Below are 25,427 nucleotides of genomic sequence, written 5' to 3' on the forward strand. Positions count from 1 at the left end.
AAGTTATTATAATTCTTTTTTAGTTTTCTGGTATTCATCCTATTCCCTCCATTCCTATCACTCGGCCTCCTTACGTTACACCTGGACTGTTAGAAATGCCCCTAATTCACTGCTGTCTTCCATGTTTACTTCCACTCATCCATTCTGCACAGGCATAGGATGAAAAAACAAAACCTTGATGGCATTCCCTAGCTCAAGAACCTTTAATGGCTGCTTTACACTGGCAAAGAGCAAACCACTTATCCTGGAACACTAGATTTATTTTACAATCTGCTATGGTGAGTGCTCCACAAGTTACTGGAAGGCAGACGATGCCTGTCCCGTTTGCTATGTCCAGTGCTTAGAACAGAGTCTGGCAGAGCGGGTCCTCATGACACAATCACGGCTTCAGCACTGCCTCTCACTGATTGCATTCTGTGTACAGCACATAATAGTCTACGCTGAACACCAGGGAACTTCATCGTTAAGTACAATTTGTGTTCTTTTCCATGGGTACAACTGTCTCTCCTCTCAGAAACCATGGGAGGCTTTTTAGGACAGACCCATATTATATTCTCTTATCTCCACCATCTCTCAGTACTGTGCCACTATTAGGTACATACTTCCTGTACAGAGATCCAATAATCTAGGTTTGGAAGGAATTTCATTATGGAAAGAAAACACAGCCTCAGGAACTGTATTGGGATAGTTTATAAAGTTTCAAATAGTGAAAGAAAAACCAACATTTAGATTTTGAGCTCTAAAAGGATGGATTTGGGATCTGTATTAAGTACTTGAAAGCAGACTGGTGGGTGGATTCAGGTACATTTCCTAGGAGCTCAGTTGGAGGGAGATTACAAAGTCGGTCTCTGACTCTAAAATGATGCTAACCAAAAATGATGACTTTTATCTAGTGATCTGGAGATTATCTATAATCTTAACATGTTTAAGGGAAACAACAACAAGGATGGGATCAGTGGGCAATAGAATTTGGCATGCTTTCATACTTCCTGAGATGCAAGACACTCTTTGAGTCAAAATGATACTGAATAGACTTTTTACATAGATACCTTTTCATCCTAACAGAGATTTTGCAGGCACCTGTGTGTTATACCAACTAATTAGAACATTAGATGTTACAGCTATATGCAATTTATAATTCATTTGTAAAGTGCTTTGAAAATGCAAAGTGCTAGGTAAGCACTCAAAGTATTATTAAATGTCTTTGGTATGTAATCATTTTATTTAATAACTGGCTCTTAAGAGGCATAGTACTTTACAGCTAAACAGAATTTCTGACCTTGAAGACTGAAGTGCTATCAGAGATAATGATCAAGTTATTTTGTTTATATGAATAAATACTATTCATCTTTCTCCCTCACCCTTTAATAGACCAATTCAGCATTCCCTCAAATTCCTGCAGACTTTATGCAAAGATTCCTTCCACGTGTACATGATTCCTGGTTATACTGCCTGCCTTAGCCTCAGTTTTCCTTTCACCCATCTGCCTTTAGAAGTGCTCCACCTTCCACTTCCAATTCCTGAGGTCTACCAATTGTATACAAATTCAGTTCAAAAATATATCTTAAATCCACATCTTTTCTCTATCACTAGCTTACGGTCCCTCCGGGCCACTTCAACTCGTGCATTTCTCTGCTTCTACTCCGACCTCACTGCAATTCATTTTCCAACACTGTAAGCAAAGTATTCAGGTGTCATTCCCATTGTACTTAAAATCCACCTTCTTACCATCCCAGCTCTTCTCACTGAATCCATAGGATAGGCTTACCATGCCACAGATATGTAAATCTATCCATTTAATTCCTCAATACATTGGATTCATTTAATTCCTCAAACCACCAGTTTTCTGCTTCAGGATCTTTGCACATACTATTCCCCCAGAATGTTTTTTTCCCCTTTTTTGCACAACTAGCTCTTTCTCTTCCTGTAATCTCTGGAAGATCATCCCTGACTTCCATACCTAAAGCAGATTCCCCTTTCATGTTTTCTATCTTGACTACTTCTTCCCCCCCCCACAGAAATACAACTTTAAATTTTTTCACTCTTATTATAATGTATGCTTCATGAGAAAAAGACCTGTGTCTCATCTACTAGCATACCTATCCCAGGGCCTGGTATATACCAGGTAGTCAATACAGGATATATTTATCTAAAGAAGTTGACTGAGTATACGACATGCAGGCTTGTGGCAGGCCAGCAGGAGAGGTCTGATGTGAGTGAGTAAGAGGCTACACGCCATAATTACCTACATGGTTAATCTGGTATTTACTAATGATCCACTCGCTACCTATCAGGCATTGTGCTGCCAAGTCAGGATAGTGGACCAGCAGCATAAGCACACCAACTATCTCATAGTAAGTCCAAGACCAGGAAACAGAGTTTAATGAAAGCACATACAAGTACCCAAACTAGGGGGGCGAGTCTAACATGTAAGTTCTTAGACTTTGGTGAAAATAAGTGCTCCAAAAAGAGGAACTAGCATAAACAAAGGCCCGCCCAAATAGGAGCACTGGGGGATGCGGTACTCAGGTTCAAAGTTTGACAGATATTTAGGGTGAATTAAGAGTCAATTTGGGGCAGGATAAGTATGAGACAAAGGTTGAAGAGGTAAATAGAACAGCTCTTAGATGTGATTCACTTAATTTCACTTAGATGTGAAGATTCAGTATTTTAAGTTTTCCCCAAAAAAATCATTTTCCCCAAGTGGAATTTTCCTTCTCGTCCTTAGTTTCTCTCAAATACTGCTTCCTATGAACCCTGGGCTGTATTTAGATAGCTACCTAAGGACTGAAAATGTTATCTAGTCATCCTAGTTATCTACCACTATAATATAACTTTCTTGACCTACTTAGCTCATTTCTAACTAAGTATTTTATTAGTCTTGAAATTAGAGCAGTAAACTGGCATCTAGCCTATAAATAATATCACAAAGATGGAGCCTGATACTACCTAAAATTCTCAAGTGAAACCAGAATTCTCACAATTCGTTTAAAGTATTCCCACCCTTATCCCACCTACCAATCATAGCAAAGGATGAATTCTCTCATTAATTACTAAAAGGCATCCACCAAATCCAGCCTCCCCCCATTTCTTTCCTTCTTTATTTTTAAACCATAGTCTATCTGGAGTCATACTCTATTGCATCTCTCCTTTTCCCCAACCATAGCCATGAATGAATATACCTTTTACTTCCCTTGATAAAAGTGCTTGTCTAGGTCCCTGACTTTCTCAATTTTCTCACTTTCAATGCTGACTCAATTAAAAATTAAAAAAATAAAAATAAAAATCCCTAAAACAATCAACCATGAGGACCAAGGAACAGAAACCACTCAAATCAGTTTAAAGAGGGAATTTATTAGAAGAATACAAAGATTCTTGTGGGGATTCCAACAGCTGAAATGGGTTAATAGCTAGAATCAAACTTTCTGAAGGACAGACCACGTTGTAATCACAAACTTCTACTTCTGGGTTTTACAAGCTCACGAAGAGAATATCATAGAAGACGTTATTCCCTGCATAGTGTGAACAAGGGACTAGAATGTGGATTCATTTCTGCATGCTTTCTGGTCCTTATATTCCTTTATGCTTGCCTCAAACTTGTCAAGCACATGTTGGCAGACATTCATGAGCTCATTCAGGCCTCTCTGAAATGGTTCAACAGCTGGAAGAGCACCTCGAGTCTGAATGCGTAAATTAATTTTACTCTCTGAAGGATGGGTTGTAGTGTAACCACAAAATTCCACTTCCGGGTTCTTCATGATCATGTAACGAAGAGAATTTCCTAGGGTATGGTCCTCCTCGTGTAATACAAATGTCACACAGTGTCTATCTGTTCCAGCTGCCTGGACCATTTCCAGGGCTGTCTTCCTCTCGCCTTCAGCCATTGAGGTCTTCAATCCAGATATTTTTCTACACACATATTTTTTATAAAAATGAGATCATACTGAGTATGGTTTCGTAACTAGCTTCATTTACTATTTCACAACTGCAACACTTCTAATGCACTTCCAATTACATAGAACTATTAGCATTAGCCCCTTATTTTCCTGCCTCCACATAGTCTATCAATAAATATTTAATTTATTGCCTCCAGTTTCTTCCTATTCCATTTGACCGTCCACATGGTTACAGGGTAATCTCCTTATAACACAAACTTAAATGTTTGCTAACATGTTCTTTTGGTAGAATTCAAAGAAAGGAGAGAATTAGAATAGGATGGCACTGCTAGAGGATGAAAAAGGAGTTGAAAGGCGTAGAAAAACACAGATTATAAAAATAGAGACTACAGCTGATCACGTGCAGGCCCAACTACAGCTTCCGTTTTTGCAGGAGCTAAGGGAACTAGAACGGACTGAGAAGAGTCAATCAAGCAGGAAGCAGGAAGAGAACTCAGTGCACAGAGTAGCTTCATTAGTTAGCAGTCTGCACAGAGGAGGGACTTGGGCCAGTTACAGGGACTTGGGCCTGACTAAACACACCAATACCATCACTCGGGGACAGTGGCCTGACGCGTGATTTTACACGCGCTTGATTTACTCTTGCTGTTCTAATCCAGGGATGGGCAGTTTGGAGACTTAACTCTGGTCTCACCACTAATCTTCCCTCCTCGGTATCTAGTGTCCTGAGCGTCTCAATTCAAACACATCCTTCTCTTCTCCCCTCTTTTTCCAATCGGGGCCCACTCTTCCGCCCAGGCGCCCACTTTTCTATCGTTCCTTGCCCTCCCAGTCAGGCCCTCGATGCCAGGCCCGATCGCGGAGGCTGAGGCCCCGGCCTACCGCGGGCCTCTCGGCTACCGGCTCCGGTGCAGGGCGCGGCCCGCTCCTCCCGCAAGCCCGCCCGCCTCCTCGGCCGTTACCTCTCCAGTTCCTGGTCCTCTTCCATCGCTGGGGCAGCTTCCGGGATCCTCAGGTGGTGCTGGCGAACGAGAGGCTCTGCCCCATACCGCGAAACGTGCGAGTGAAGCAGGAAGGAAGGGACTACGGACGGAAGGAGCCGAGGACGGAAGGAGGAGGGAGGAGCCACAGCGGCGCCGCAAGGCCCGTCCACTGGGCGGGGCGTGGAGGCTCCGCTCGGAGCCTCCGCCCACAAACCCCGCCCCCTGTGCGAGGACGGCTGTGGCGAGGCCCGAGCGGCTCACCTGGCCCTCCTGGAGCAAGTCCGCCCGCAGAGCTAGCGGGCAGATGTGGGGTCGGGCTCCCGCCCCACCCCGAGGCCCAGACAGGCCCGTGGGCGCCTGAGCTCAGCTCTTGGCATTTTACCTCACCCTGGTGGTGGCGAAGGGGGCGGGGCCTACCTTCCTCTCCGAATCACCCTTCTTAGGGCCATAACTAGACCTCTTGGCTTGCTGCTAGGCCCAAGGGGGACCCCAACCCTCGGGGGCTTTTATGGGACGACAAGCTTAAACTGTAGTTGATCAATACACCTTGAATTTCACAACATAATAGGATGGGTTTAAGACGGTATTTGTCTCATCGGGGATCTTTGCACATCTCAGCTGGGTCAAACGACAAACGTTTGTCTATCTTTTGCCGGAGGAGTGAGAGTTTGGAAGGAAACTTTTCCCTCCCATCCTTTCCTAGGATCTTTTCTACCCCCAGAGTTCGTCCTCCCTCGATTTGGACTTCCTTTTCCCTTTGCCCTTTTGGCTTCTTCCACCTACTCACCTGCGAAACTTCCCTCTCACCTTTGTTGTCCCTGCCCCCGCCTCCGCAACCTTTCCACCCAGACTCGCTCTCCGCCCCCTTCTTCCTTCGACCTCTCCTCTCCGTCCCCACGGGTATTCTTCGCTAATAACCCTTTCTCCCTTTCTTGCTTCCCAGTTCCCCTCACCCTGGTCAACCCCCGTCCCTCCCACCCTACCCCAGCTGTCCTCTCGCCCAGCACACCTACATTTCTACTTTCCTGCCACCTGTTCTCCCCCAATTCCCCTAGATGTTCACTGCCTCTCCCGGCTGTTCTACGCTCTTGGCGTCTGTCAGCGGAGAGCCCAGAGACACTTCTGGAGCCTGTCTTCCGCGGGGTTAGGGGGCTAGCCCAGCAGAGAGCCGGTGGGGGAGGGCAGGTGGCGCGGGGCGGAGTGGGTTCACTCTAACCCGGGAGTGACGGTCCAGGCCAGGCCCGCCCCCTGAGCCCGCGGATAGGCGGAGTCGCTCTCTGGCACGCCCCCTCCCCGCCCTGTGCCGCCGCCGATTGGTCCAGGTGCGTGTCGGGTTGGGCGGCTGGGCCCTGGCGCTCGCCCCCGGGAAGGCAGCAGGGGCGGTTGAGAAGTGAAGTCTTGGCCAGAGTTTGCTTCTTGCCAGGAAATCCACGGCGGCGGCGGCGATTCCCGGCGGAGCCGAGGCCGCCTCGCTCCGGGCTCCCTCAGCGGGCCGCGGAGAGCGGAGGTGGCGCTGGGCTGCGGCGCCGGGAGCCGCTGCGCGCCTGGGGCAGCTTCTCTTTCCCAGTGAGTAACTTTGCCTGGCCCGCCTCGCTCCGCTCCTTCCCGCCAGGTCCCGGGCAGCCGCCTCAGGTGCGGGAGTCGGTGGGGTGTGGGGCAGCGTCGAGCCCGGGAGGCGGTGGGAGCGGCGCCGCAGCCTTCCTCTGCGCCTCTCCTCCCCGCTTGTTGGGGCTGCGGGGAATGTGCACCCGGGGTGTGGTGGGCTGGCCGCGCTTGTCCGGAGAGGAAGGGACCGGCTGCCCTGCGCCCAGTGCTCGCCGCCCGGCAGGCGCCTGGGAGAGGCGGGCGGCCCCCGACTGTTACCATTTGGTGGTTCTGGCGGCAGTGTTGCTGATCTTTGCATCGTTTGACTTTTTTTTTTAAGGAAGGGAGAGATGTGGATGAGTTGTTTTTATTTCCTGTGTGTATGTTGTGAGACTATCAGTAGCTGCTTTACATTGCATCTTGTTCGCCTAGAAAGGGATGGGAAGAGATCATACCCTCCATCCCAGCCAACTGTTGCCTGTAAATCTCACCTTTCTCTTTAGGCTAGAGAGGGTGGGAGACAGATTTGACTTTTTTGGGGATGGGGATTTAAAATACGGAGCTTGATTTGGAAGCAGTTGCACACAAAGCACCATTCAGGAAATACATCACTCGCTTTGCGGAGCTTTATGTCATGTTTTAGGCGAAGGACTTGTGGCTATATGTAGTGTTTTTCTCTGATTTCAGTTTTACATCTAAGGCTATGAATCAAGACGTCTGTACCTGCCAGGAGCTACAGTATACTCACACACGGGCTTAACTGTATAGATGTTTCTGTATAGATATTTTTAAATCACAGGAACCAGAAACAAAGTTGAGTGAAAAGCAGTGGCAGTGCAAGAGACAGTTGTGAGCTCCAGTTTATGGGAACTGTCTTCACTGTAAGAACTTTCCATTCTTTCAGCCGTAGTACCTACCAGGTGTGATCAAAATATATGGCGAATGTTTAAATTAAAAAAAAATTAGTAAAAGACACATTGCCGTCAATCCCTGTCGCTTTGAACACACTCATCCCATCGTTTTTCTACTTTCTGAAGCAGTTCTGGAAGTCCTCTTTCGTAAGTGTCTTTAGTTGCGCTGTTGTGGCTGCCTCATTGTCCTGAATTGATTCAAAACGTTTACCTTTCAGGGTCATTTTGACTTTGGGGAAGAGCCAGGAGTCGCACAGTGCCAGATCCGGGGAATAAGGTGGATGGGGACACACTGTAATGTGTTTATTTGGTAGAAATTGCCGTGTACCAGAAGCAAAGTGTGACAGAGCGTTGTCATGATGGAGGATGAAATAAAGATACTCATGGAAGAGGACTTCCAGAAAGTGGCCAAGAATGATGGGATAAGTGTGTTTGAAGTGAGGGGTAGTATTTTGAGGGGAATTAATGGCAATGTGTCTTTTACTGTAATAAATTTTCTTAATTTAAATATTCACTGTATCTTTTGATCATACTTCATATTTGTAAATTAGCCTTCATCCCAGGACAGGTTTTTTTTCCTTTCTTACAGTCTATTGTGACACAGCACTGATGAAGTTGGATCTCAGTAGATCAGTTTTATTTACTTTGATAGATTTGATTCCCATCTCCACACCTCTTTGGAAAATGGACTTTGTTTGATCTGATATCTTTTTTGGCTTGTCAAAGCTTTGTTGAGCCACGAATAACAAAGTTTTGCCTTTTTAGTTTGTCCAAGTTACACATGTGAGTTTTCCCATAAGGGTAAAATGTAGGGCAAATTGGAACCAAGGTAGAATAACACTACTTTTAATTTGGCCCCCTGTGTGTTAACATTCCTAATTCTGTATCTTGTTCCTCTCCTTTTCTCATCAGGTTAGACATTTTTCATTCTTAATTCATTCAGCAAATGGTAGAGAGCCGACTGCGTGCCAGGCATTTCTGGCAGCAGTCAGCTCTTCCCCTGAGTTGTCACAGTCCCACTGGAAGCTGATCCATCCATACCTCTGTTCCTCTGGCTACGGCTACTTGAAAGTAATTTGAACAAAGTGGGGTGGCAACTTAAGAGAGGGAGCATGTCTGCTTGGAGTGTGTTAGAAAAGGCCTCACACAAGCACCGACGCCTCAAATTGGTGTGGGATTTTGCCAGGTGGTGCATTCTGGCAGAATGTGGGGGACTGGCATGGAGGGTGTTGCATTATGAGATTATAGTTACTCTGGCTGAAGTACAGTGTCTGGCGTTGGAATCATAGGCAAGGGCTGTGTTATTCATTTCAGAGCACTTACCTAGCACTTTGCCTTGCTTACAGTAGACACTCAAATATTTATTGAACTGACTTAACCAGAAGCATGAAGGATTTTGTAATGCCAAATTAAGAAAATTGGACTTTATTCAGCCAGTGATACTGAGCTTGTTTTAATCAGGAGAATGGCACGATAACATTTGTGTTCCAGAAAGATACCTGCAGCAGGCTGGAGGATGGTGGGGGTCCAGGTGGGAGGTAGGGAGACAAAGTAGGAGCTGTTATACTGTAAGGGTTAAGTGTTCAGGCTTCTCAGTTCACCTTATCTGAGTTTGAATCTGGTTCTGTCACTCACTATGTAACCTCTTTTTTCCTTAGGTTCTTCATTACATAGGGCTTGGGGAATAAAACTTAGAAAAACATGTTTTTGCTTAGAATAGTGTCTGGCACATAGTAAGGACTTGGTAGATGCGAGTTGTTATTCTGTGTGAAGGCAGTGGAAGTAGAAATGATGTGGCATTTAGGAGTATAATTGGTCGGACTAGGTAAGTGACTAGATATGATTAATGAGAGACAAATGATTCCAGGTTTTTGACTGGAGGCATCGGTGTGTGCTAGTTAAGCTTGCTGTGGAGTCAGATCAGGGGTCGAATTCCATCACTTACCCTTAGAATTGCTACCCTGACTGGAGCTTTGGCTTCCTAATGTTTAGAAAATGATCACAGTATCTGTCTAGTAGGGTTTGAGGATCAAACGAAAGCAGGCACATAATACCCTTGGCAGAGTACAGAGCACGTTACAAGTGCTCAATAAATATTAGTTGTTCCCTTTAGTGATGACGACATTAATGAGCTCATGGAATGTTAGAAGATACGAGAAGGAGCAGTTAAAAACAATTGCTGGTAGGAGTGGGGAAGGGAAGAGAATTAGTGTTGGACCAACCCAGTGAGGTCGTAATGGGTGGTTGAGATGTCTTTGATGAAGTTGTTGGCCAGATGTGTCCAACAGGAGCTAGGGAAGGACTAGAAAAGAGAACAGTTCACCTAGCGCTTTTGTGTGTGTGGTAAACTTCACGGAACATTTGGAGAACGGGAGGCAGAGGAGAGGTTTATGCGGCAGCAGTGCCAGGAATGTTGATGCTGAATATTGGGCATCTCTATCTTTAAAATGCATTTTGGCCACCGTCACAGGGGAAGTCCAGGCTCATATAACCTGGCTGGTTCTGTGCCCGTCTCCGTCTCTTCTTCCTCTCCTTTCTGATTGACCCCACTCCCCCTGCCCTGAACCCAAATCTTTTTAAATTTTATTATGCAGAGCCATTTAACTTTTCCCTGCTTAAGGGGCTAAAGTTCGCTCCAGGTCCACCTTCCTATATCAGAATCCAACAAGGTTTCTAGAAGAAACAAAGGTCTCATTTCATAGATCCCACTCTACTTAGGAAGCAGTGTTGGTTGGTTAAAAATATAAAATATATGTATATATACACATGGATATATGTGTATAGTTCTGTGTGTAAGATATGTATGTGTATATACGCATGTGTTAAAAGACACACATGTACATCTTGCATGTAGAATTACAGGTCGTTGTAGAAGACTTGGCCAGGCCTAAAATGACGTTGCTGTGGGATCTGGGATTTTTACCAAATAAATAAATCCCTTTTAGCTTTCCTCGCATATATCTCTTTCCCTCAGAAAGTACAAAACAGTAGAAAAAATCTGTCGTTATGTAAGTTTTTGGTTGGTTGGAATTAGGGAAATGGCTATTTTGTGTGTTAGTATAATGAGAAGTTATTAAGAGGAATTTTTTAAAAAGCAAGTGCTCATTATGATAATTGTCATCTAGTTAGTATGCTTTTAAAGAGACTTTTCAACGTATTATAGGTTCTGTACTTTAGAATGTATGCTTCGTAAGAGCAGGGGTCATATCTGTTTTGCTCACTGAAGAACCTCCAAGTACTTAGAACTATAAATATTAATAGATGTGTGCTTGAATTCATTGGATCCATTGGCTTTGATCTGTGTTGGCCCACAGACTTCTCCAGATCTTTGGAACAAAGAAGACAGGACCGAATTGAGCCAGCAAGGAAGCAGAACGTGATTAATGGACTTAACTTATAGGAAGCTACGGGAGCTGGGGCAGAATGTATGGCTATTATGAGTCAGTGATTTCAGTGCCAGCTGCTGTAATTACTTGCATGATTCCTTCCTTTTTCACATTTTACTGTGATAGCTGTGGGGTGTGGTAGGGTGGGACAGACTTGGGTAGGATAGTGCTTTGTGCAGTTAACTGACAACAGCCGTGTTGTAACTTTGTCCCCTCTTGGTTATTAGCCCACTCCAGCGCAGTCTCTGAAGTCTTGATAAGAAAAGCTGAAAGATAGAAGCAGAGTAGTGTTCTGGGCAGAGAAGGTTTAAGCTTACTTTACATCTTTATCTTCTCAGGCTCGAGATTAGGGCTATTGTTTCTGACAATCAGAATCCCTCAGTGGAGAAATTATGGGGGGGGAGAGACTTTTTTCTCAAAATTGGATTGGGTATGAGAAATTAGAAATAGAAACAAATGCAGAAAATAGGCTACGGATAAGTAAAAGTATAACTATATACAATATATATGCAAGTATACTATAGTATATATAGTATATACAGAGGGTGCCAAAAAATGTATACACATTTTAAGAAAGGAAAACTGTATTAAAATTGTAATACTCAATATATACCAATAACACAAGATGAATACAAGTCACATTTGACTTCAGCAATTACAAGAGGTGCTCAAAGTGGTTACCATCAGTGTCCAGACATTTCTGATTACGGCGAACCACTGCTTGAGCAACGCTGACCAAAGTGTCCACTTGTGTACACTTTTTTGGCACACCTGGTATATGTGCTTATATATATATATTCTAAACAACCATGTGTCCACTTAAAAGCATACCACTTTCATATGTAAAACATGAGGTTTTCATTTTTTTCTTAATTAAAAGGGTAATCTTCGAGTTCTTTTAAATAAAAAATTGTCCCAAAGTATGTAATAGAGGCCATTGTAAAAATGTTTATAACCAAGTTATGAGAACCTATATCTTATGTAAAATAAGGGAAATTTGGCTGTAATAAAGCTTCCAAACGCTCTGTTGGCCATTACTTTGTTTCATGGATAAAAGTAAAGTCTGGAAAATATTTCCACTCCTTCCTTACCTCCACTATCCCCCCACTGGGATTTTGGCTACCAATCTTAAAGATTAACCCTTTATCAGCATTCTTAATACTGTTAGTGAAACTGCATGAATAATCATTGAACAAATCAATTGGAGTCCTTCACTTACATCTTGCTTCATTATTTTGCTGTGACCATTTCCACTTTTTTACATGATTTTAATGTTTGAACTTTGATTTTCAACTTTCTTACATTCACCGAGTCCTAAGCATTTGTGATGTGATCCACATTGGGCTATGTGGAACACAAAAGATTGTCTTTGTGGAACTTAAAATCTTAAAAAGACATTCAGTCAAGGAGTTAATCATTTGCAACAGGGTGACTAGTACCCTTGACTTCTATCGTGTTTCCCTGAAAAATAAGACCTCGCCAGACAATCAGCTCGGATGCGTCTTTTGGAGCAAAAATTAATATAAGACCCAGTCTTATTTTACTATTGTATAAGACTGGGTATAATATAATATAATGTAATGTAATATAATTAATATAATATAATTTATTATATTAACTTTTGCTCCAAAAGACACTTTAGAGCTGATTGTCCAGCTAGGTCTTATTTTCAGGCAAACACTGTAGTATTTAGCTCCTCCACTCCAGTGACCTTCACTTTCACTATAATTTAACATGCCCCTGCTTTTTCCACAATAGAAATCTTAAATTTATGCGAGTATATCTGTTCTCTGACCACAGCCTCCTGTCCTTCCAGCTTCCTCAAACCTACACTGTATATTTCAATGTCCTTCCTCTTAACAAAGACATTTTACCAATCCTTTTATTCCATCCTACCTCCCGTTCCCTGTCGGATTAACATTTATTGGCCTTTAGGTCTTCCCTGGCCAGTTTGGGGTCCATTGCTAAGCACTTTCGCTGGCACCTTTGCCTCTCCTGAACTTGTTTTTGTGCTGTGCCTGCCAGAAAACATCTTCATGAGCTCTGCTTCTCTCCCTAAGTTGCTTTAGTAATACCATTAAAAGGCCAGCCCTAGGCCTGGTGGCTCAGGTGGTTGGAGCTCCGTGCTTCTAATGCCGAAGGCTGCTGGTTCGATTCCCACATGGGCCAGTGGGCTCTCAAACACAAGGTTGCCGGTTCAACTCCTCGAGTCCCGCAAAGGACTGTGGGCTGCGCCCCCTGCAACTAATAACGGCAACTGGACCTGGAGCTGAGCTGTGCCCTCCACAACTAAGACTGAAAGGACAACCACTTGACTTGGAAAAAAAGTCCTGGAAGTACACACTGTTCCCCAATAAAGTCCTATTCCCCTCCCCCCAAAAAAAAAAAAAAAAAAAAAAAAAAAAAAAGGCTGGCCCTTAATGCAGGTAATTCTCTCCAACAACCCTCCCCCCACCTTCTCTCAATCAACTAGTAAATGTTTATTTGGCATCTACTGAGTGCTCTGGCCCTAAGCTAAGAATACTGGAGTTTCCTCCTAGCGCTTACAATCTAGCGGAGATGGACATTCATCAAATAATAGCACCCATTATAGTTAGAAAATACGGTAGTGCTTTGAAGAAAGTGTGGGGCTGTGTCCGGTACAGGCACTCGCGCATGTGGCTGGCCACGGCAGTGTGGCTAGTCCTCACCCAGATGCCCTAGCGTGTAAAGTACACGCCAGAGTTTGAAGACTTAGGACCCCCAAAAGGTAAAATATCTCATTAATAATTTTATGTTGATTATAATGTTGAAATGAAAACATTCCGGATATATTGGGTTAAATAAAATATGAAAAATCATTCACTAGTTTCCTTTTATTTTTTTGCATTTGGCTCCTAGGACATTTAAAATGACATGCGTGGCTCACATGCTGTTTCTGTTGGACAGCGCTGGCATAGGGTGTTGTCTGGGGGTACGAGGAGGGGAACGAACCTAGTCTCTGTGGAGCGGGGTGGCACTGAAGCCTTCCCAGAGGGAGTCGTCTTTGAACAGATACCTGGCTGAGTAGGTGCCACACAGGTGAGCCCTCAGAGGAAGCTGGCAGAGGTGGATGGCACTCTGAGGGAGGTGAGAAGATGGTGGGAGAGGTCAGGGAGGCAGACGGGGCCAGGTCACATAGGTCTCATTGGTCCTCACATGGGTTTTGTTCCTCGCTCATGGATTCTTCCAAACCTTCATCACGTACAGACCCTTGTATCCGACCCTCACGTCTGCATCTACTGAGGATTAGGGCACTTCCTCATGGTCTGCTTGGAGTTCTCCGATTTCTGTGCCTCCCTCCTCAACTTCCCTACATCCGGCTCAGATCTGCCGAAGGCTACCTTTTCCACAGCTGCCCTTCATCTCACCCTGCGGAGTCTCTTTCAGGAGAAGCTTCAGTTAACTAACTTCCTTCTGTATTCAACCCCCTTCTCCCTACTGGCTTTTCACATCAGCCTATAAAGACGCACCAGTCTTAAACCTTATACAACAAAGCTCCATGGACCCTACATTCCCCTCAAGTTATTGTTCTTGAAGCATATCAAAATATTTTTGTAACTTAATGTTATATTTTAGTTAGAGCAATATATTAAAAATGTATGAACATCCAATCGATATAAAATTATTAATAAGATATTTGACATTTTTTATATTTGAAATCTGGTTACATTTTACAGTGTATGTCAATTGCAGATGCTAAATTTTCAGTTGTTAAAATAAAAGGAATGTTACCAAAATAATAATTAACAAAAATATTTTACCTTGCTTCCGTTTTTTTATTGTGATAAAAACATAAAATGTACCATCTTAACCATTCTCAAGTGTACAGTTCAGTGCTGTTAAGTACATTCACATTGTTGTGCAACCGATCTCCACAACGTTTTCTTCCTGCAAACCTGAAACTCTACACCTGCTAATCAACAGCTCTTCGTTTCCCTCTTCCCGCAGCCCCTGGCAACCACCATTCTACTTTCTGTTTTTATGGATTTGATTACTTTGGATGCCTCATGCAAGTGAAATCATACAGTGTTTGTCTTTTATGACTGCCTTATTTCACTTTGTGTAATGGCCTCAAGGTTCATCCATGTTGTAGCATGTGACATCCTTTTTAAGGCTGAATAATATTTCGTTGTATGTCTATACCACATTTTGTTTATCCATTCATCCCTTGATGGATGTTTGGGTTGTTTCTACCTCTTGGCTCTTGCAAATAGTGCTGCAGTGAACATGGGTGTGCAAATCTCTTTGGGACCCTGCTATAAATTCTTTTGACTATAATCGAAAGTCAGAAGGGGGATTGCTGTATCATAATGGTGTCCTATTTTTAATTTCTTGAGAACCCCTGCAGTGTTTTCCACAGCAGCTACATTATTTCATAATCTCACCAATGTTACACAAGGGTTCCAGTTTCTCCACATCCTCACTAATGCTTGTTACTTTCTGTTTTGTTTTGGTTTTGGTTTTTTTGTTTTTTGGTTTTTTTTTTCTTTTTACAGTGGCCATCCTAACAGGTGTGAGGTGATATCACATTGTGGTTTTGATTTGCATTTCTCTGATGATTGGTGATGTTGAGCATCTTCTTGTGCTTGTTGGCCATTTGTGTATCATCTTTGGAGAATGTCTTTTTAAGTCATTGACCTGTTTTGAAATTGGGTTATTTGATTTTTGTTGTTGATTTGTAGGAGTTCTTTATGTATTCTGTATATGAACTCCTTATCAGATATATTTTTGCTAATGTTTCTCCCGTTCTGTAGGTTGCCTTTGCACTTTGTTGATTGTGTCCTTTTGATGTGCAGAAGTTTTTAAGTTTGATATAGTCCTATTTGTCTATTTTTACTTTTGTTGCCTATGCTTTTGGTGTCATATCCAAGAAGTCTTTCCCAAATCCACTGTCGTGAAGCTTCTCCCCTATATTTTCTTCTAAGAGTTTTGTAATTTCAAGTCCTATGTTTTAGATCTTTAATCCATTTTGGGTCAGTTTTTGAATATGGTGTAAGATAAGGGTACAAACAAAATAGTTTGAACATTTTTTTGAGACCTTAAGGAAAGAAGAGGGAAAAGTCTGAAGTATGTGGAATCATTCTAATTTGGAGGGATTGATGATAGTTATTCGTCTAGGACACAGTTCTCAAATGGTGCTTAATAGTATATCATCATGTGAGTTTTTCTGTCCTTTTTGTTTCTTATAGTTGAGAGACACCACTATGGAAACAATCAATAGTCTAGGGGTAGCGGAAGCTAAAAAGCAAAGCGATTGGGGAAGAAGCCAGGTATCAGAGTGCGTATGATTCATCCTGTGCGTCTATACTAAGTATAAACCGCGCGGTCAGAGTTGCCGAGCATGCCTATTAAGACATGGCCAGGGCCATTTAGTGAGATTTCAGAAGTATCCATAGCAATTAGATCTCATATGAAATATTTATTAACCTCATTAATTTCTCTTATTTTAGGCTTTGGGCTTTCATTTTAGATGGGATACATTAATTGCTACTTCAATAGACTAATTTCAGAGTTTGTTAAAAATAGATATAATTTTTCTGGCTCTCTGATCTATTCTTTTTCCAGGTATATAGAGTACCTTTATCAGTACATTTGAATGATTTTTCTACCTTAGACAGTATGTAATAAATAACATTGAAAAATTTTTCAGGATTTTGTTCCTTTAGTCTGGATTTTTTTTAATGGTACAGCTATTTGCAGAAAGGTCTGATATTTTTTTAATGAATCCATTTTGCTGGATCTAGAAAGATGATAAAGTCTGAGTACCTGTAAACATCAATTTAATTGAAATAAGTCAACTTTCAACTAATGTATATTTATTAACTTTTTTTCTTATAAAAGGTTTGCATGTTATGAAATTGGTCAGTCTGATTTTAGACTTTCTAAGTACGACTGAATTTCCTTTATAGTTTGGGTTTGCCAGAGGCAGTAAATCAAACTTGGTGCTGGAAGAAAGCAAAATGGACCATTAAGTAGTTCTTTAAATGTTTATTCATGATACAGTATTCTTTATGTCTTCATAAAGAATTGCTCTTTTGGTTTCTTGAAACTTTTGAAAAGAAAATTGTTCTGTTAATAATAAAACAAATTATTCTGTAAGTATATACTAGGATTTATGGAAGGCTATCTTTCTGGAAGATAAAGCTTAATGTTCTTAAAAATAACATATTTAATTCAATTTTAAAGTACTTAATATCTGTATTTTAGATAATATTTCTCTATTTGATAACTCCTGAGAAGCAAGTAACACATCTATTTGATTTACTTTATTGTATATATTACCCAGTACTTGAGAACATAAGGGTACATGTAGTTTCTTTTTTATATATAACATTGTTTTTTTTTAAATTATAGAAGTAATACATGCTAAATATAGAAGATTTACGAAGGCCTAAACTATGCAAAAATAAATAAAAATTACTAATAATCCCATCAGTTGTAATTCTTTTAACATCGTTCATTTACTCAACAAATATTTGACTACTCTGTACTGTGTATCAGTCTAGATATTTGGGATATTGAACTGAGTTACAAAAGTTCTTGTTCTCAGAAGTTGAATCTAGTCAGTTTCCAGTTTCATTACAATTACTATAGTTAGCTACAAATATGATATTTAAATGGTAGAATTTAAGCATAGAGAGTCTTGTGGCAAGGCAAAATTTAATAATTATTATTATAAATTACAGGTGAAGCATAGTCTCAGGTGAACAAATTTCAGCATATTTGTGATTGTGCAGGACCTGAGATAGGTAAGTACGTGATTATGTATCTTTTTTCCCCACTGGATGTTTATTGATTCCCTACACCGTGCTGGGCACTGTTCTAGATAGTGAGAATATAGCAGCAATGAACTAGACGAGACGGACCCCTGTTCTTAGGGTGTTTACAAGCTGCGGTGCAGGAGGAGAGATAATAAACAGGTAAGCAAATTAATGAAAAGTCTAATGAGCAGCGCTAGGAAGCAAATAAGATGGTGTGGTCAGATCTCAAGTCTGTTATACTGATGATTAAATCCACAGCTGGTCCCCAGGTTTCCTTTCAGCTATTAGTTTGTCTTCCCCAGGAAAACTTTTAACCAATGCTGCCAAAAAGAAACAAACAGTGTCATCTCTGTTTCTTGCCCTTTTGTACTTTCTCTTGGAGATTTCTCCAAGAGAAATGGCTAAATAGCAAAAGTAGGAAGGAATTAAGGGAAGCAAGGCACATAGAAAATCCTTTCGGCTTTTCTTGAAGCTGGGAGTTTGTTGAGTTTGTACCAACTTGAGTTTGCGCCTGTCAGTATCTCAAAAGTATTTACTATTCATATGTTCTGAATTAAGAAAAATAAAACTCTGCCATTTATTAGGGGAGGGAATAAAGGAAAATAATTTTATCAATCCTTGTGGAATTTGCAGTTTTATTTTGAAGTTTCTCACGTGTCTTTGAAAAACTGTCATCATGCCACCTAATAAAGACCTCTTGACTTACAACTTAGCTGATTTGATAGTCTTTACAATTGATGTGTAAGACTTATGCCCTGCTTTCTTTAGTACATAAGAATTTGGAGTGTGACCCGTGACTCATCATTTGACGCTATGGTGCATTTTTAGAAACAAAGAATGCAATAGCAGATTTCCCTTATGCAGCGGTAGCGCAAGTCCATGCTTTCAAGAAAGCACAGTTGTCCATAGCTGTGTTGGTGTCACTACAGCTGTATGTTAAACTGATTCTTAGAAATGTCTTCGAACACTGAGCATTGCAACGAGTTTGAACAGAGTAGGTATAAACTACGTGTGTGTGTTGCAAAAAGATCCTTATTGTGCAGCAGTAACTGCATTTCTCCCTTTTTTATGGTATGAAGTCACTTTGCCGATAAATACAATATTTAGGCTTGTGTTTGACTTATGTAGTTTTGAAACACAGAGGTGAAGCAGTGAAGAAAAAGCATTTTCTTAGGCATACGACTTCATTTTTAGTGCTCCCTAAATTGTTTCTATTTTTGATGTGGACGTCTTGTTTGCTTTGATTTCTAATTTTAATCACGTGTATAGGAACCAAACTTAGTTGCTTCTACTTCCTACTTTATTTCGTTTTGTCCTCTGCCACAGTGATGCACTCTCATACACAGAGACAGTCTGTACAATAGATAATGAAAAACAAGTCTCACTCCCACCCCGTTACCCCAGCCACCCAGTTTCTCTAGAGTTGACTGCTGTTAGGAGTTTTTTGTATATATCCTTCTAGGCATAATTTGTGCATGTAAACTCATGTGTATACCTATAGAAAGAGGTATTTTTAAACACGTTGTATTTTGTACCTTGATCTGACTTAGCTCAAAATTTGTTTAATTTGCTAGTCTTTTTCATATTTAAGTTAGTCACGTTTTAACTTGTTTGCTGATCTCACCTGAATTACGTTACCTTAAAAAAAAGTGTTTATCTCTTGAAAAACATGTGACTATTACCATGCAGAGGTTTTTCTCTTCTGGATATGACTGGACAAAATGATTATTTGCACTTTTTAAAAAAATTATAAATCATGGCCCTGTTGCTGTTTCCTTTTTAAACAGAATGCTAAACATAATAAAAATTAATTTAGTCATCATTATGATAACTTAAGAGAAAATGGAACATTTATGAGGTTCCTTTAATCTAGCAAATATAGTACCATGGAAGAATATCTGTTTGGTACACTTTAGATTTTGCTAAAAAGCTTGGTTATTAGGGAATATTATAGTACAAATTGTGCTGAATTAAAAATTGCTTGTTTAACAAGTCTGCTTGCTAAGTGGAAATGTCTTGGTGTATTTTACAGCGTTCATCAGTTCTGTGGATTGTACCTTTACAATATTAATGTTTGTGGCGCGCACTCTTAGAATGTCTTTCATTTTGAAAAGTGTTGAGTGCATCCATTTTATTCTAAAACAGGGAGGGGGAAAGCCAGTCTTTTCCTTGAATTCAATTAGAAGATGTTAGATGTGGAGGGGGGGAAAGTAAATTTATTTACTCACAATAATTTATGAGTATTACCCTAGAAGGATTTAATATTTTCACTGTTACACTGCCTTCCTTTGGTTGTGAAATGTAAATGGGCAGAATTGTAGAACTGCCGACATGAAGCACTGTAATAACTACCATTTGAGTGACTACTGCTTGGTTGTCACTCTGCTAGGAGCTGCAAGTTTCATTCAGCAGTTAATTGTTACAGTAATCCTGTGAGGTCAGTATTTTGCATTTAAGGAAACAAGTTCAAAAAGTTTCAGAGGTAATATACAATTTGGGCAAGGTACAGTAATTACCTATGATTGGAAATCAGACCTATTTGATCTAAAAGTCATTACTCTTTACTGAGTTGTTTCTATGAAAAGATGAAGTTCTGATAGAATCATGAGTATTTTCTTTCTTCTTAGTAAAAGGGACTTTAAAGATCATTTTAGTTTAAACCACATAGTTGACCAACAAAGAGGTAGGTTTCTAGTATATAAGGCAGTGTCTCTGCCTGCCTACCTACCATCCACCCTCCATGATCTGCCTGTTACACCTGGAGAAAGGAGTGGCTGTATTCTTTATACACTGCTTCAATTTCTCGTGTGTTTAATTTCGGTTAGTGGTCTTAGAGCTTAAGTGGTGGAATGTTTGAAAGGGTAAAGGGGTTTAAGAGTAATTCCTCTTTGTTTGTAGAGATGGCACCTGAAAAAGTGTATGTACCTTGACTTTTCTCACGGGCTATCAGCAAGGATTCTGATTTTGTTATATCAAAACCTTCTTGTAATGATACTTACCTAGTGAGCTGTTTACCTGCATGGTTCTGTGTATTTATTTTTATGGTGTTTTCAGAAAAGGTAGTTCCCCTCCCCATTAAATTTTGATTAAAAAGTGGCAATTTAGGAGCAAGCATAAGAAAATGGGTTGCTATAAAAAAGACTAACATCTTCTTAGCTGAAGTGTTCTTATCAACCCTTTGAGCCGTAGGTTTTCTTTTTCTGCCTTAAAATGTTTCTTTGTGGAATAACAGAAATTTCACTTTTTATATTATGGCAGTAGTGACACGGTAGAACACTTGATAACAGATATTCACAGAAAACCTGGAAAATAGACAAGCGGGCGTAAGACCAAAGTGTGTAATGGCTCCTACCACATCCACCCCGTGTTCCCCCCATAGTTCCTGCTCCCATTCAGGACTGTCGGCTGACATCCGAGTCTGCAGTGAAATCGGTGATGCCTTTCCTAGTGTCAGAGGGCTTCCTGGAACCCCCCTTCACTCTCTTGTTTATTCTTTACCGTTTCCCTTGGGGTACGGCAGCCTACGCAGTAAAGCTTGCATTTAAAGTTTGGGGGCTACTTCTTCGTTTTCAGCACTATTACGTGCACAGCTTCTGCAGTCATACGGGTCAGATTGTTACCCAAACAGGGAATAAAGGGCAGAAAGAGAGACCAAAGTCAAGAAAACAGTTCGTTTGGCCGAACACTTCCGCTTCGGGTGGCCGTGGCGAGCGTGTGCCCTGGTGGTGCTCAGCCCGCCCTCTGCCGCTCGGCGGGCTTCACGCGCTGCCCTCGTCGGGGGTACCAGCGCGTAGCACGCGGAGGACAGGAGTTCCCTGTGATTGTTTTATGTAAATACGTGATTTTTTAGTAAAATCATTTCAGAAAACAAGAAAAACAAGTGATGCTTTGAGGAGTGGCACTGATAAGTGTGTGTTAAAGTCGCAGTCGGGCATCCGCTCTGGCGGGGGGTACCACTAGTTGCAGTCGTTTTCTTTCACCGGATTAAAGTTTATCTGTCACTGTAAAGTGTAGTGCCATTAGGCTAAGCAGGAAGCATTTCTTAGAACTTTGTGTCCCGTTGCTGGCATTCGTGTAGAAAGACAACTTAAAATAGCTGTGTAGGGAGCTGCTGTCTTCCGTGTATATGAGCAAGTCAGGGACAGGCATGAGGAGAGAGGGCAGGCAGGTGCCCCGGCGCCACCTGTGCCAGCACTGCCGCTGGGTGTGGGACCTGCCGCTTTAGTATATTTCCTTGTCATCAGCAGATAAATGGCAGTTTACTAATTTGGGTAGTCACCTGCCCCTGTTCTGTAATGGCATTGATGCCATGGGCATACCCTACTGGAAGTGGTCACGGCCCCTCCAGTGGTTTGCTCTGGTCTCTAGGACGGTCCTGCTATGTTTACAAGCTAATTCAGATATTGCAGTTGTCCCAAGGTGTGTTTTTTGTTTTTATTTTAAGGGATGGTGTCAGTTGCTAGTCTTGTTCCCCTAGAACTTAACTGAAAGACATTAACTACAATTCTAAAGCAGAATTATGTTGGGGAAGGGGAAGAAATTCTTTTGGTATAGAAAACAGGAATTATGTTTTAAAGGGAGACTTTGACAGCATTCTGTTAAACAAATGTTCAGTTCATTCTACTGATTCCAAGTTATGGATTGTTAAGTGAGCCATAAATTGTTGATGTTATCAAGTAGTAAAAGATGTTATCAAGAGTAAGAAAAGTTAGTATTTTGACACCAGTTTCTTAAGTAACAGTGCTATTTGCCAGCATAATTGTTTCGTAAGACACTCTATGAAAGTATAGGTTCAATCATGTGACTTCTAGAAAGTAGAAAAAAAGCTTATATAAAAGTTACATATATAATTTATTTATAATACTGTAATTTTTCTTAATGTTGCCCTATATTTCGTGTACCTCTCAGTTGTTCTGCCAGAATAATCTTCTTATAAATATTGCATCTCAAAAGTAATTAAAATGTTAATTGATCACTTATAACACAATGGCTAAAAAGACTGACAACATCAAATGTTAGGAGGATGTAGAACATCCGGGACTCATATATTCTTGGTGGGAACATAAAATGGTACAACCACTTTGGGAAGGGCCTGATGGTTTTTTATAAAACTAATGAAGCGTATAGCTATCCTGCGCCCCCACCTTTCCACTCTTAGGTATTTACTTAAGAGAAGTGAACACATATGTTCATAGAAAGGCATGTACAACAATGTTCATATAATCTTTTATTCATAATCAGCAAGAGCTGGAAACAGCCCCGTTGTCCATCAATGAGGAACATGGGACCCTGCTGAGCAGGAGACAGAAACAGACTGCTAACACACAAAGCATGGATGGACCTCAAATCAGGCTGAGTAAAAGAAGCCTTACGCAAATGAGTACATACCCTTTGTTTCCCTGTGTGTGACATTCTAGAATAGGCAAAACTGATCTGTGATGGAAAAAAGTCAGAACAGTGGTTCGAGGGGACGTGAGGGAACTTTCTGGGGTGATGATTATGTTCTATATCTTAATAGAAATTTGTGTTGCATAAGTGTATGCATTTATCAAAAACTCAAAGAATATATACCTAAGATTTGTGCGGTTTTTTGTATTTGAATTTTGCCTCAAAAGAAAAATGTAAACAAATATTGAACTTCACGTGATGATTTGCATGCTGTACTAGTTAAAGAGAAGTGTGCTGATTATGCAGGATACGTTGAAGTGCCTGAAAAGACAAATGGAGGGAAGGATAGGTGGATATGTGATAAAGCAAGTATATCAGATGTTAATGGTAGACGTGTAAGATACAAGCATTCACTGTAAAAATGCAAAACTTTGAAAATTTTCGTAATAAGTTATTGAAAACTGTTCACTGAGAATGGAACTTTTTATGGCCTACCTGTTCATGCATGAGTTATTATCTTCTAAACTTTGTTTCTCTTTGCTTCAATGATCTTTATCCTGATTTCCCATGTGAACTTGTGGCTGTCTGAGAATTTCTGAGAATTTATCTTTCCTGTTCATTATACTAAATCACAGCCTTATGTGAGAAGTCAGAGTGCAGAGAAGTATCATTCTAGCTCATTAGTACACTTGTCTTTCTTTGGGCTGTCATCACCGTTTTCACTTTTTTTTTGCTAAGAATAGGAGTGAATGGCCATGTCTTCAGACAGATTGTTAAAAATCGTGTCGTTTCTCTGGGATTGTTTTGCATGTTGCTTGTAATAATGCCTTTTTTGTTTTTTACTTTAATGATGGAGAAGAGGGAGGGAATGGTGGAAATTTCCCAATTTCAGGTACCCTGAAGATGGACTTTGAAACGAGCTGGAGCAGATTTTGACTCCCATCTTCGTGACGTACAGCCTGCTGTTTTAACCCCTCTGCACCTTATTTTCCTTATCTATGAAATGGCGATGGCAATGACTTTATAGGGTTTGTTGGAAAGATGAAATGAAATCATGCTTGTAAAGCAATTAGTGTAGTGTCTCGCATTTAGTAACAGTGGGTAGGTAGAATTGGGAGAGGATAGTTACATATTGGAAATGAACTTTAGGACTGTTCAGTCTGTTTGAGGAGGAAGTGAAGTAGTAAAGTAATATGCTTAGGTGAGAATAATCCCCATGTGTGATTGACTGGACGCTCAGGACCAGGGCACCGATGGATTCCTCCCAGCAGACGGAGGATCGGTGGGGAGGCTGCTACAAAAGGACCGACATGATGGTGTTTAACACTCAGAGTGGTGCTTGGGAATGAGAAGAAATGAAAGTAGTAGACATTTTGTTGTTGGTGCCCAGCGACCGTTCACCTCCCTTCCAGCCCCTAATTTCTTTTTTTGGGGAATCCGCTTTTTCTCTACTTTTGTCTGTGTGCTTTTGGGGACATTGACTCAAGTAACCCAGGACATGGCCCTGGCTGGTGATTGGTTCAGGATGGCTACGTGACCTAAGTCAAGCCATCAGAGGTAGGAAGATGTAGTTCTGGGACTCTTGTTGGCATTACTGGGAGTGCTGAACAAGGGCTATGACTATACGACCCCAAGACTGCTGGGGACCGGCTGCCACATAATAGCCTGAGCATGAACCCAACTCAGAGGAAGCAGAGCTGGGAGAGAGAACCCTGAGTCCAGTCTCCCCTTTCTTGTTTTTCACTTAAGCAAGTTTCAGTCGGGCTTTCTATCGCGTGCAGCTGGTAGAATCCTACGCAAAGATATGTAGCAGTACCACTGGTTAAGGGTCTCATTACTTAGTGATTCTACAGTTAGGTTATGCCGCTGTGTCACATATATTTTGCTTGTGTAATGGTCGTTGTATCTGCTGGTCAGGCTGTAAGTTCTTTGCAGGGAGAGACTATCTTATTCCTGTTAAATATACTTTTCCTCCTCCTATAGCTATAGGTATCAATACCTGTGCTGTCCAGGGCAGTAGCCACGGGCTCTCTGTGATTTGTGAGCATTTGAAATGTGGCTAGTCCTACCTGAGATATTCTGTAAGTATGAAATACACACTGATTTCCAAGACTTAGAATGAAATAAAGAATGTGAGATATCGCTTTAATAATTTGTAAAATGCTGATTACTTGGTGATAATTTTCTATATATTGAATTTAATAAAATATTTAAATTATATTACCCATTTCTTTGTTCTTTTCTCAATGTGGCTTCTAGAAGTTCTAGATTATATACGCTGCACATTATATTTCTGTCGGTCAGTGCTGATCTACACCCTTGCTCCCTCCTGTTTCCTCCTTGTCAACCAGGCCCCTCCTGCCTCGACCTAGAGAGGCAGTCAGTGCGAGCTCAGGCTCGGAGTCAGAGACCAGCCTAAATTCTTGCTCTCCTTTATAGATGCTGAGTCCTTTATCAGTAATTTAGAAGTAAGGATTTATGTAAAGATACGATGGAT

General features: G+C 41.3%; 2 protein-coding genes across 6 annotated transcripts in view; one reads left to right on the top strand and one right to left on the bottom strand.

Annotated features, from left to right (window-relative positions):
* Window positions 1-3,334: 3,334 nt before the first annotated feature.
* On the bottom strand, window positions 3,335-5,708 carry LOC109449835 (RNA polymerase I and III subunit D). Its single transcript, XM_019736476.3, has 2 exons — window positions 4,859-5,708; window positions 3,335-3,909 (listed from the first exon to the last, which is right to left on the bottom strand). The coding sequence occupies exons 1-2, from the start codon at window positions 4,882-4,884 to the stop codon at window positions 3,534-3,536; spliced, it is 402 nt and encodes a 133-aa protein (XP_019592035.2). The 5' UTR covers window positions 4,885-5,708; the 3' UTR covers window positions 3,335-3,533.
* A 524-nt stretch (window positions 5,709-6,232) lies between these two features.
* LNX2 (ligand of numb-protein X 2) overlaps window positions 6,233-25,427 on the top strand; it is a 65,760-nt gene continuing 46,565 nt past the window's right edge. Inside the window, exons 1-3 of one of the 5 annotated variants that reach the window (XM_074330059.2) lie at window positions 6,233-6,511; window positions 17,468-17,530; window positions 22,784-22,922. The gene's annotated coding sequence lies outside the window, so the exon portion shown is untranslated. The remainder of the gene's footprint in view (window positions 6,512-17,467; window positions 17,531-22,783; window positions 22,923-25,427) is intronic. The other 4 variants (XM_074330057.2, XM_019736473.3, XM_019736472.3 and 1 more) reach the window with 4 other exon arrangements.

Source organism: Rhinolophus sinicus, chromosome 16 (genome assembly GCF_057876585.1).
Source record: "Rhinolophus sinicus isolate RSI-liver-muscle chromosome 16, RSI-T2T, whole genome shotgun sequence".
Taxonomy (NCBI): Eukaryota; Metazoa; Chordata; class Mammalia; order Chiroptera; family Rhinolophidae; genus Rhinolophus; species Rhinolophus sinicus.

Excerpts from the sequence above, each read along its gene's own strand:
- LOC109449835 (XM_019736476.3), bottom strand. The coding sequence starts at position 4,884 with ATGGAAGAGGACCAGGAACTGGAGAG. Across the intron at positions 3,910-4,858 it reads GAGGACCAGGAACTGGAGAG|AAAAATATCTGGATTGAAGA; the intron begins GTAACGGCCGAG and ends ATATGTGTGTAG.